Source organism: Trichomycterus rosablanca, chromosome 9 (assembly GCF_030014385.1).
Source record: "Trichomycterus rosablanca isolate fTriRos1 chromosome 9, fTriRos1.hap1, whole genome shotgun sequence".
In the NCBI taxonomy this organism is placed as follows: domain Eukaryota; kingdom Metazoa; phylum Chordata; class Actinopteri; order Siluriformes; family Trichomycteridae; genus Trichomycterus; species Trichomycterus rosablanca.
The window spans coordinates 35,299,113-35,312,252 of NC_085996.1; the positions used below are offsets into that span (position 1 = coordinate 35,299,113).

The 13,140-nt window shown below is 40.7% G+C and overlaps 1 protein-coding gene across 1 annotated transcript in view; it reads right to left on the reverse strand.

Moving 5' to 3' along the window:
* Positions 1-12,797, reverse strand: part of mboat2b (membrane bound O-acyltransferase domain containing 2b) — a 45,082-nt gene extending 32,285 nt beyond the window's left edge. Inside the window, exon 1 of the mRNA XM_063002319.1 lies at positions 12,673-12,797. Within this exon, the coding sequence (XP_062858389.1) occupies positions 12,673-12,756 (84 nt within the window). The 5' untranslated portion in view covers positions 12,757-12,797. The remainder of the gene's footprint in view (positions 1-12,672) is intronic.
* Positions 12,798-13,140: the final 343 nt, after the last annotated feature.

Consider the following 13,140-nt stretch of genomic DNA (forward strand, 5'->3'; position numbering starts at 1 on the left):
TTACATCACACACGTCGAGTTTAAGGGAAACGTCGAGTTACAATGTATGACTGTAATTAAAATATTGTCGTTTTTTTCTGTTTTAGTGTCTTAAAACATATCAAAATGATCTAGTAACATCTCAGCATTTTCATCTTCATTAAAAATACAATTAATGGCATTTGGATGATGCAGTGGTCTGATGCACTAGCCCACCACCGCCAAAATCCAATATTTTATCGCCACAATAAAGCTCTCCTGTCTGGTCGAGGCTCCTACACTACAAGTGGAAGACCATGAGTTTAGTGTCTCTTAAATGTGATGCAGCTCTTTTTGTGACTTCACTGTGGGCAGGTGAAACCATGTGGCCGCCAACTATGGAAGGGAATTAGACAAATTTGTAAAAATAAGTTTTGTTTATCTTCAATAACAGCTCATCCTTCCGAGCGCTGCAGTCGGCCCGCCATTGGAAAACAGCCATCAGCCAACCAAGAGACTGCAATTCACAAAAAGACAATACATAATAAAACAGGCATGAACAGGAAGATCTACAAAAACACACGGAAGTGTCATTAAATTCTCCTGACGTCTCAGCAGCAGTACGGTCTCGATCCCCCTCATCAGCAGTTAAAGTGCTCTTTAATTCATGCTTCAGGTGCTTCTCGTTACAGTCTGGGCTACATGTAGCTCTTTGGTTTAAAATTAGAGGAACCTGAGAACTACTCTTCAATGCTTAGGCTCAGACTGGAGCATCAGGGTAAAGCCAGGAAGCGAGTCTGTAGGGATGTGCTGTATGTACTGCCTCTGCTGAAGGTCTCCACTGGTCAGGCTGCAGATAAATCAGATTTTCTGGCTGAGTATCTTAAGCAGCGTTTCACTTTAGAGCAATAGCAGTATGGGGTCCATGGTTTAAGTCTGATGCATCCGGAAGCCGTTTAGTGAGGATGATCATTTGTAATAAAACATTATATGTGACAAATAACCACACACAAAGTCTGCACTAGATTGGTGCCTTGTTCTGGGTGTTTCCTGTGGAACTGGACCTGCCACAACCCTAACCATGATAAAGTGGTTGATGAAAATGAAATAAAATAATATTTAAATAAAACTATACCCTACAAGATTAGTTCAGTTAAGCACAACAAAGAAAGGCTGTGAAAGTAATACAGACAAACAACTTTGTAACCCAATGTAACCGGTTTTAATAGAACCTTGTATAAAAACATTACATTCGTAAATGTAACATGGCCTCACATAGCTAAATCCAACGCAACCTTACATAATTAAATGTAAAGTGCATCAAGGAACCAAATGCAGCATAACCTCAAATATTTAAATGTAACACTAACTAGCTAGTCATGTTTTTGTTTAGTAACAACTTAGCATGTTACCTCAGTGTCACAGCAATGGATCATAACCTCAAATAACCTAATGTTGCTTCTCAGGTGGCACAGCAATAAAAACACGCTAGCACACCTGACATTTCAAACTCATCGGTTCGAAACTCAGCTCTGCCATCCGGCTGGGCTGGGCGGCTATATGAACAACGATTGGTTGTTCATCCAAGGAGGGAGCCGGATAGGGACCTCATAACTGATGCAATTACGACCTCTGCTGGCTGATTGATGGCGCACAGCACAGAGTCAAGGAATAATGCTGATCAGGGTGTGGCTCTCCGTACACAGAGCTGATCCGCATATGAACTCGCCTTGTGTAGGTGAAAAGATGCAGTCAGCGACTGCACACGTGTCGGAGGGGGCATGTGTCAGTTCGCTCTTCTCAATCGGGGTGGGGGTCAGCACCAGTAGAGAGAAAGCATAATGCAAATGGGTAAAAATTGGACACGCTAAACCTATAACCTATATCTAATGTCATCTAGCATGACGTAACACAGGTTTTTTTTTTTAACTTTTTTTCAAGATACCTACTTACCTATACTTATTTAATGAAAATCGTGGTCCCACTGTGGTTTACAAGATGTAAACAAGAGGACGTTCGTGTAAAAGTTCATTTCATGATGGGGCAGCTGTAGCTTAGTGGTTAAGGTACTGGTCCAGTAATCAGAAGGCTGTCGGTTCAAGCCTCACCACTGCCAGGTTGCCACTTTTAGGCCCTTAAGCAAGACCCTTAACCCTCAATTGCGTAGATTGTATACTGTCACAACTGTAAGTCGCTTTGGATAAAAGCGTCTACAAAATGCTGAAAATGTAAATGTTTGTGTGTTTATTTATTAGGATTTTAACATCATGTTTTACACTTTGGTTACATTCATGACAGAAACGGCAGCCACTCACCACACAAGGTTCCTCAGTTCAGCCACCCTAACCTCATGTTAAAAAGTCAACACTATCTATTGTCATCTAGCATGATGTAACACAGGGTTTTTAAAACTTTTTTTTCAAAAGACTCACATTTTCTCCACAATTTATACCACCACCCATACAACACAAACAATTCATCAAAATGAAACACAAAACGAAATATACTTAATTAATGAACATGGTGGCAATCTGGTCTCACTGTGGTTTATGTGCCTGTCTAAATTAGTTAATTTTGTTTTCTGCGACCCACCCAAGGGTTACAACCCAGTGTTTGAAAACCCTGATGTAACATCTTACTTACATGACTAATGTTCCCCAGTGTGAGTACATGTAACATCAGGGCGGCATGGTGGCTAAGTAAGTAGCACTGTCGCCTCACAGCAAGAAAGTCCTGGGTTCGGTCCCCAGGTGGTGCGGTCCGGGTCCTTTCTGTGTGGGGTTTGCATGTTCTCCCCGTGTCTGCGTGGGTTTACTCCGGGAGCTCCGGTTTCCTCCCACAGTCCAAAGACGTGCAAGTGAGGTGAATTGGAGACACTTAATTGTTCATGATTGTGTTTAATATAAGCTTGTAAACTGATGAATCTTGTGTAATGAGTAACTACCGTTTCTGTCATGAATAATAATATAATAAGTTACAATATTTTATTTAATAAGTGCCTTTCAAGACACCCATGGACACTTTACAATAAAAGTAATAAAATACAAAGACAAAGAAACCAATAATTAAGATACAGGTAGATTAAGACATTATGAGATGAATAAGTAGTAAGGAAAAAATATTATATAAACTAAAAGATAGAAGATATAGAATTAAATATCGATAATAAAATACAAAAAAGTATATAAAATATTTCCAAATGAAATAAATAAAAAAATAAGGATAAAGTACAACTTTGTGTTCACCCAAAAGCTAGCTGGAATAGGTGTGTTTTAAGTTGGTATTGAAGACAGTGGATGAACGTAACGTAAGTGTAAAACATGACGTTAAAATCCTTACACAGCCGTGCCTAACCACAAGTAACCAAATGATACACAATCTCATGTAAAACATTAACATTAATGTAACCTCTAACATCATATATCAGAACCAAACAAAACTGGTCAAATTAGATGCTTTATTCATTACAAACAATCTTAATGACCAAATACATCCAGATGTCCAAAAAATGTAATATAATAATGATGTAAGATAATAATTGAAGATGTTAAGCTGCAGCTTTTGATCAACAATGAAAGGGTTCGATGGCCATTCAAAACAATATCAGCAGGAATCCTTGTTGCTAGGACACTCAGTACTGCTCAGTGTGGTGCAGAATGAAGGCTGGTGTATGTGATCGTCCGTCTAAGTAGCCTTCAAAAGCATCACGTCACACGGCTAAAAAAGCCCTTTCAGGCTCAATCTCACTACCCTTACAAAGCAAAAAAAACTGTATAGCCCCCCTACCTGACTCAGAAATGTTATTAGAATGATGTTATGATGTTTGTACTGGTTTTGAATAACAATTGAATACAGACTTAGTAGTCTTGTAGTGGGTTTTTTTCTTATTTCCGTATTCACAGGTCACCACAGCAGGTCGTTTATTCTGGTCTGGATTCCTGAGCTGACAGTTTTTACACAGAACGCCCTTCATTTTTATCCTGGTTTGGGTCTGGCACTGAAGCACAGTGACAAGTGTTCCTCCCACTAGCAAGGCTTATCAAAATGCCAGTGAGCAAAACACACTTACTTATTGGGTGTGTTCGAAAACCCAGTGAGCTGCCTTGCTGTCTTACTGCCTACATAGGCAGCTGCCTCAGTAGAGAGGATTCTAATAAGTCATTGACTTATAAGGCAGGTTATTCGAACACGCTACTTAGACAGCGATTCACTAACTAAGCTAACAGAGTTAGCCTCATGCCATTCAAACCAATGGGATGGGGTGGCACAACTCGCTAGCATGTCAACTAACATCTCCCTCCGAGTACCGAAAACGGTTAAATTCGATGACAAGCCCGAATTTGCAAATAAAAACACTTGTGCACGTTTATACAAATTAAAAAGCAATAATAATTTATACATGTAAAAACACGCTGCAACCAGAGCTGGGATCTCGAATACATCGTATCGAACCTCAGCTCTGCCTTGCCGGCTGAGGCTGAGCAGTCACATGAACAACGATTGGCCTGATTGGTTGTTCAGATGGGCGGGACTGAGCCGGATATGGGTCTCTCTCTGTCAGACTGGTGCAATTACGACCTCTGCTGGCTGATCAGAGGTGCCTACACAGATGAGGAAAGAGTGCTCTTAGGGTGTGTCTCTCCGTACACAACGCTAGGTGGCACAACACTCGTCAATGTGTGGGTGATAAGATGCATACGGCTTGCTGCCCACGTGTCGGAGGGGGCGTGGGTTAGCTTCGATCTCCTCGGTCAGAGCGGGGATCGGCATAGGCAGAGAGGAAGCATGATGCAATTGGGCAATTGGACGCGCTAAAGGGGGAGAAAAAGGGGAGAAAATGCATAAAAATAATTACATTAATTAAATAATAATTAAATAATAATAATATTTTTTTTTTTGTGAGAAAAGTTGTGCCGCACTGAATGCTGGGATTGCCTCCACCACTAAGGCAGCATCGGATGCTCACTCGCTCTTGAATCAAAATACAGTTGAAATTTTAAGTTACTTTACTAGTGAGCATATTAAAGCATCTAGGATTTCGAACAGCCTCCTTCTCAGAAGCGTGTGTAGGATGACGTAAAATGCTGTCTGTGTAGAGAGCTCACTAGGTTTTCGAACACACCCATTCACATACTTTTCCACCAAGTGCAATTTAAAGCAGCCAATCCACTTTTGTTTGGCACCCAAGCTAGCTGCCGTGCAAACATGTCGTCCTGCTTTAAATATCATATTAGAGAACTTGTGTCTCTTTATATTATACACCTACTCGGTTGTTGTTTGCCTACATTATTTCAATATGTTTGATACCCAAGACCCAAGATTCTCTGACAAATTCCAAACTAACCAAACTCAGAATAGGTGCTTGGTTGCAGTAACGGTCATTTGGCAATGAAAGCAAAGATTCAAAACTGCACAGTTCAAGCGCCCAGGTGGCGCAGCGGGATATTTCGCTAGCGCACCAGTGCTGAGATTCTAAACTCCCGAATTCAAACCTCAGCTCTGCTACCGGTCAGCTGGGCGCCATCGAGCGGGCACAATTGGCAGTGCCTGCAGCAGACAAAATTGGCCATTTAAGTCTGCTGGTAGGGTTAAAGACCGGACTAATGTGGGTGGGGTCTTTGATGCTGTGTAAGGACCTTGGTTAGTAGGCACCTGTACAGGAAAAGGAGGAGCGCGTGGATCAGTGCATGGCTCTCCACGCGCGAATACTGGCCTCATGCATGAATTCACCCAACATGTGGGCGAATAAGAAGGGGTCGGTGCATCGGAGGGAGCGTGAGGCAGGAGAATATACCCTCCTCGGACACGACCGGACTCTCCAGCAGCAGAGGATGCATTGACTACGCTGAATTGGGATAAAACACAGACTGCACAGGTCTGCACATCATACATTGAGTTTTACTGACCGCTTCACTCTGGTCAGGGTCGGCAAGCCACACACTTAGCCTTTTGTTTATTTATTCCCACATGGGGGCAATTAAGAGCGGCCAACTCCCCTACTGCATGTTTTGATAGATGAGAGGAAACCAAAGTACCTGGAGCAGACACTTACCGGATGTGGGGATCAAACCCAGGACCCAACAGCTGCATGATTAATACTTAAACAACTGCATTGTGCTCTATTTTTACATAATGTTGTTTTCCTGTATTGCTCTTTAATACTCAACCCATTATAATTTCTAATCCTAGAAGAGCGTAGCTGTTAATCCGACCCAGTATGAGCACAGTGGTGTCAGTGCACTGTTGCTTTAAGTGGAATAAATCAGTCCAGCACAAAGTTTACTGCAACTCATCACAGAACAGTTTTCCTCTCATTGTCTTATTTTCATGCTCGTGATTACATTTTCCTGTCCTCCAATGCCAAGCATTTTATCAGCTTAAGACAATCATGTAGACCAGTGCACCTTGGCATACAGTTCAAAACTATCCATTTGCGGTGTAGGAAACCCCAATTGCACTTAACCCCTCCCCCAAATGTTTGTGTACGCCACAACCTTCTCTGACGATGGTGGCTAAAAATAAGCTGCGTGATTGTTCAGTGATTAAATATCTCTTAAGCACTAAGTGCTTTCTCATATCAATATGTAACATACTCAATTATTCATGTCTGAGCATAAGCACTCCTCATGCCAGCGCCAGCGAGCATGTACAGTCTGCTGTATAAACAAGTGTTTAAAGACACGAGACAAAATACACGTGGCAAAGTTTACTAGTTTAGTTTATTTTCTTTCTATAACTGTAGCACGGGCGGCACGGTGGCTCGGTGGGTAGCACGGTGGCTCGGTGGGTAGCACTGTCCCCTCACAGCAAGAAGGTCTTGGGTTCAATCCCCTGATGGGGCGCTGCGGGTCCTTTCTGTGTGGAGTTTGCATGTTCCCCCGTGTCTGTGTGGGTTTCCTCAGAGAGCTCCGGTTTCCTCCCACAGTCCAAAAACATGCAGTCAGGTTAACTGGAGACACTGAATTGCCCTATAGGTGAATGGGTGTGTGTATGTGTGTGTGTGTCTGCATTGCGATGGACTGGCGCCCCGTCCAGGGTGTTACTGTGTGCCTTGCACCCATTGAAAAGCTGGGATAGGCTCCAGCACACACCCACCCATCCTGCGACCCTGACTGGATAAGCGGTTAAGAAAGTGAGTGAGTGTAATTGGAGCACAAATGGCAGGTGCATTAGACACACAGACTGCTAGTATTTTAAGTGCAATCTGTAAGAACAAACAAATGAGCAGCTGATGGTCAAGTGGGTGATCTGACATGTGCATGTAGGGTGTACACCAAGAGAATGGTACAGGCCTGAATGATTGATCTCTTTAGTAAAAAAAAAAAAAGTAGGCCTTGACCTGTTATAGGAAAGCAAACCTGCAAATTAATACACTGTCATTTTGACTGATCACCCGATCAATATAATTTAACATTTTCTCAATTGATAGAAGGCATGTGCATATGGGGTGTACACCAAGAGGATGGTACAGGCCTGAATGCCTAATCTCAACAGTAAAGTAGGCCTTTACCTGTTATAGGAAAGCAAACCTGCAAATTAATACACTGTCATTTTGACAGATCACCCAATCAATATAATTAAACCTTTTTCAATCTGATGGAAGTGGTCTTTTCCAGGATATCAATGCCCCCATCTATAGAACACAACACTTGGATGGGGGCATGATGTTTGCCTCGGCAGTTACCAGATTCCAACCCAGTAAAACAGGGATGTGAGATCTGGGACATACCTAGACAATGTTCTACACCGTGTTTTGGGTTGTGAGTGTCACAGTGATGCAAGATGATGGGATATTTTGGATCAGATCTGATATACTTAAGAGAATAAGATTAAAAGGGACAGTCAGGTTTGGAAAGACGAGTGTTTATTTAATAAGTAAGCTTTAAAAAAAAACGCATCATTGTTACTCAAATTGATTTAAAAGAATAAAACCGAAGACATGTGGACCAATTAAATCATAGTGACATCATATTTATTACAGAATTGATTTTTACTTCCTCCTGCCCTGATTCCTACACCTCTCTCATGGGAGCAATGTTCTCTCTTAAGTAATTAGAGGAGAACACCCAAGGCTGGCCCTTTCCACAAGAGAAAACAACACGGTTATACAGCCTCCCCAGTGGTAGATCCAGTGTGTAGAATAAAAATGTAGAGCTGTATTAGGATGTGCAGAACAGTGGCTCAGCGAATGGTGTAGGTGCTACATAGCACCAGTCCTGGGGACCTGGGTTCAAATCTCACATCTGTGTTTTCATAGTAATCATATTACCTGCCACCTTTTAAAAATCACCTTAGTTTTACTACCAGTAAAACAGCACCAGAGCACAATACAACCATCATTATGCTTTACAGTAGTTACAGTGTAGGGTCTAAATGCCTCAGTTTTCTCTTCCGAATATAATTCTTGTCAGAGGCAACCTCCAAGCTCATGTTAGCGTGACTTTTGACAGTGTCTGGGTTTGTCGTTGTCTATTACAGTTGTCAGAGCATTATTTCTTCTGGCATAATTGTTTGTTTGTTTATTTGGATTTTAACATCATGTTTTTACACAATTTGGTTACATTCATGACAGACACAGTAGTTACTCGTTATACAAGATTAATCAAATCACAAAGTTATATCGAACACAGTCATGGGCAATTTTGTATCTCCAATTCACCTCACTTGCAGGTGTTTAGACTGTGGGAGGAAACTGGAGCAGACACGGGGAGAACATGCAAACTCCACACAAAAAGGGCCCAGACAGCCCCACCTGGGGATCGAACCCAGGACCTTCTTACTGTGAGGCGACAGTGCTCCCCACTTAGCCACCGTGCCGCCCATCTGGCATAATCACCTGTTATCCATAATACTGTGAAATGTACTAATTCTCGCACACAAAAGTGGTATACTTAAAAATATATGTTTAGAAAGTCTCGAGATTTGTAAACAGTGTTTAATATGTATTGTTGTAGCAAAGTATGATGTCAGTATAGTCCATACAGTATTTTTTAATAAAATCATATCCATCCATCCATCCATCCATCCATCCATCCATCCATCCATCCATCTATCTGTTAGTTTTAGGGTTAGGCTTATATTGTCTGAAACTAACTTCTAACTTCATAATCATAAGCTGAATTAAACAAACAAACCCAATTCAGATGTAAGAGATGTAGAGGGTGATCAACAAATTAAGCAGCACTATATGGGCTACAATTAGTAATTGTATACCAACAAAGTGTACCTATATAGTAGATAAATAAAATAAAATGGTCAGTGAGTGCATGAAGATGGTAATTATACCTAATAAACTGGGAACTGAAAGTTTATAATAAACTTTTTATCTAGTAAGAACACAGTACATCAGTATAAATATAATAAGACCATATTATATACGTGACAGGATGCACTTCACAAGCACTATAGTAATTATGGAATGACAGAGCAACAGGTGGAGTGTAGTCTGTAATTGTATACCCACAACATGCTTAAAAGATTTGCTTGGTAGAAAAAGCTTTGAGAATAAGAACAATGTGGTTGTACCATAGTGTAATAAATAGCACTTGTATTTTTGATATGATTTGTAATTTGATGCTTGGAACACTTGGATGAGGCATGTTAAGCTAAAGAATATTGTAAAATGTCAGAAAACAGCCAAACAAATGATGCTATCATGACTGGGTGTAAAAGAGCATTAACAAAAGTAATTTATGAGCAAAGGATAGCCAACAACGTCCAACAATGCTGCCAATGTTTCTGGGTTCAAGCTTATCAAAGATTAACCGATACAAAGTCGAAAAATGCTGTGGTCTAACAAGTCCACCTTTCAAATAGTGGACATTGTGTTCCTCAGGCTAATGAGGAAAATGACCGTCCCAATTATTACAAATGCAAAGTTTAAAAAGCTAACATTTGTCATGGTATGGGAGTGTGTTAATGCAGATGGTGTGGGTACATGTGTGCACATCTTTGGTGGCACCATTAATGCCAAGAAGACGCTGTCTTTTTAAGAATGTTCCTGCTTGATGCTGAAAGAATGCTAAGCTACATTCTACAAGTGTTACATAATTGTGGCTTTATAAAGAGTGCAGGTGCTACACTGGCCTGTCTGCAGTCTAAACATGTCTCCTATTAAAACATCCGATGCATTATAAAGCAATTCCAATATGTATCAAAGTAAAATGAAGGGGGGTTGTCACAACTCCAACAACTGTTGTTGTAAAAAAAAAAAAAAAAAAGGTGATGTAACAACATGGTAAACACACTTCTGTCCTAAAATTGTGTGTGTTTTTTTTATTAAACATGCTCTTAGTGTCCCATTTTTTTAAAACTTGGAGCAGTTGGAGCTGAAACTGTAATGATTGGCCTGAATTCAGGATGTGTGTTAGATCAAGTAAAAATAACTTACACACCATTTTTTCAGCTACAGTAATACATGTTATGGTAGGTCAGAGGTTAAAGGGAAATTGACATGTAAATGGGGCCATGCTGGCAGGAAGGCTACAATGTGAAATTCTACTAAACCTAAATTAAACTGACAAAAATACAAAGAAAAGATTTCCAATGTTTTCACTGATTAACTTAATTGTATTTTATAAATATAAACAAATTCAGAATTTGATGCCTGCAACACAACCGTATTACTGTTCTTCATAAAGGCCTCGATGAAACAACTAGAAAGGTATCATTCATGTAATCACATACCCAATGTAAAACAACATAAAACGTGGTGGTGGTAGTATCATGGTTTAGGAATGATTTAATTCAGCAGGGACAGGACTAATGGGGGAAAAACAATGCAAAGATGCACAGTATAGAAAGGTATAGGAGAAAAAGACAGACTAAACTGGAAAGGTTTGACTTTAGCAAGACACTAGTCCGAAGCAAAACAGAAATGTAGTGATGTTGACCCTGTCAAACTGTGGTGAGATCTAAAGATTGCAGTACACCACTGAAAACACATTTAGCCAAAAATGCTTTATGATATGAGTTCACTGAGATTTATTAAAATAATTTACCTTTAACAATATACTAAACGACTAAGTTAGAGCAGTGGTGGCTCAGTGATTAAGGTACTTGACTAGCAAGAAGAAGGTTGCTGGTTCGAGGCTTACCACTGCCAAAGTTGCCACTGTCTGCTTACATCTAGACACTGTATTTCTAGTGTTGTTGCTAAAAGAACGCTAAGCCACATTGTCCACGTTACAACATTGTGTGCAGGTGCTAGACTGTCTGCTATTAAAACATCTGATGCATAAGATAAGATAATCCTTTATTAGTCCCACAGTGGGGAAATTCACATCGTTGCAGCAGCAAAGGGACAGTACAGCACTCAGTATAAAAAAGATAGACAATAAAAAAGAAAAAGAAAATTAGGAAGCAATTCCAATATGTATCAAAGTGAAATGAAGTGGGGTTGTAACAACAACTGTTGTTGTAAAAAGGTGATGTAACAACATGGTAAACACACTCCTGTCCCAACATTGTGTGTGTGTTTTTTTTTTAATTAAAAATATTCTTCAGTGTTTAGCTTCAGTAAAACATGTTGTTATGGTAGGTCAGAGGTTACAATAACTCAAATAACCAATCTTTACAAGGTATCTCACAATGGAAATGTCAATCTTTGAGCAGCTGAAGTACAATATCAGAGGCCCAAATTGGGTTGTTGCTGAAAGAATACTAAGCTACATTGTACAAATGTTACAACATTGTGGATTTACAAAGAGTGCAGGTGCAATTCCAATACATATTAAGCTGGAATTTGGGATTTAATCATTTGTTGCCCTGAGTTAATGTTAAAAGAAAGGTTGATATAACAACATGGTAAACACACTCATGTCCTAACCTTTATCAGCATAATACAGATAGACAAACAGACAGGCAGACAGCTGGTACACAAAAGGGAACAAATAATTGGTGTGTTGGGCCCCTGAGCAAGGCACTCAACCCTCATTTGAGGTTAAAGGGAAATTGACATGTAAATGGGGCCAAGCTGACAGGAAGGTCACAATAACTCCAATAACCAATCTTTGAGCGGCTGAACTACAATAGAAGAAGCACAAATTGGGTTGTTGCTGAAAGAATGCTAAGCTACATTGTACAAATGTTACAACATCGTGGATTTACAAAGAGTGCAGGTGCTAGACTGTCCCGTCTGCAGTCCAGATATGTCTGCATTATGTAGCAATTCCAATACATATCAAGCTGAAATAAGGGATTTATTCATTGCAACAATTGTTGTCCGCAATTATTGTTAAAAGAAAGAATGATGTAACAACATGGTAAACACACTCATGTCCACTCGCAACAGTTTAAGCATAATATAGATAGACAGACAGACAGGCAGACAGCTAGTACACAAAAGGGAACAAATAATTGGTGTGTTGGGTCCCTGAGCAAGGCACTCAACCCTCATTTGCTCAAATAGTATTCAGTCAGAATTGTGGATAATGAAGATGTAAATGTGCACACTATCTGTGCGCATCTCTAAGCACTGCACCATGCAAGATGTGCACATTAAACTGCTCATTTTCACTGCACTGGATCAAGACACATCATCAGTACGCACACATCCTGAACACACAGCAGCTGAACAAGGAGAACCTGCCATCAGCCGGGATGATAAAGAAAAGACGACTAACTGCGTGTAGCGGCTGGAGCTGTGTAATCACGTCTCCTCCACCTGCAGCAGCAGCACTAGCGGAATGTTCTGAACGTGGATTAAAGCGTTACCTGATCTAACGGCAGGTCGATGATGTCGCTGATAGGCTGCAGAAGCGTTGATCCAGTACACGCCGATATGGTGTCGGTGGCCATGATTCAGTGCGGAATGAGCCTGCTGTTGCTCTGATATAACACCAGCGGCTGCCAAATTCACCCAGAGTGACTGTTCCTCCTCCTCCTCCTCCTCCTGTTCCATCAACACCACTGCTCCTGCTGATGCGGTTCGGGTTCAACGATGCCCCCTACCGGTGGCAAGATGTACTGCTGTATCCACTGATACACTGTGACCGCTTACTGTAGTGTGACGTACACTGATCAGCCATAACATTAAAACCACTCCCTGTCCATTTTATCAGCTCCACTTACCATATAGGAGCACTTTGTACTTCTACAATTACTGACTGTAATCTATCTATTTCTCTACATACCTTTTTAGCCTGATTTTACCCTGTTCTTCAATGGTCAGGACTCTCCCAG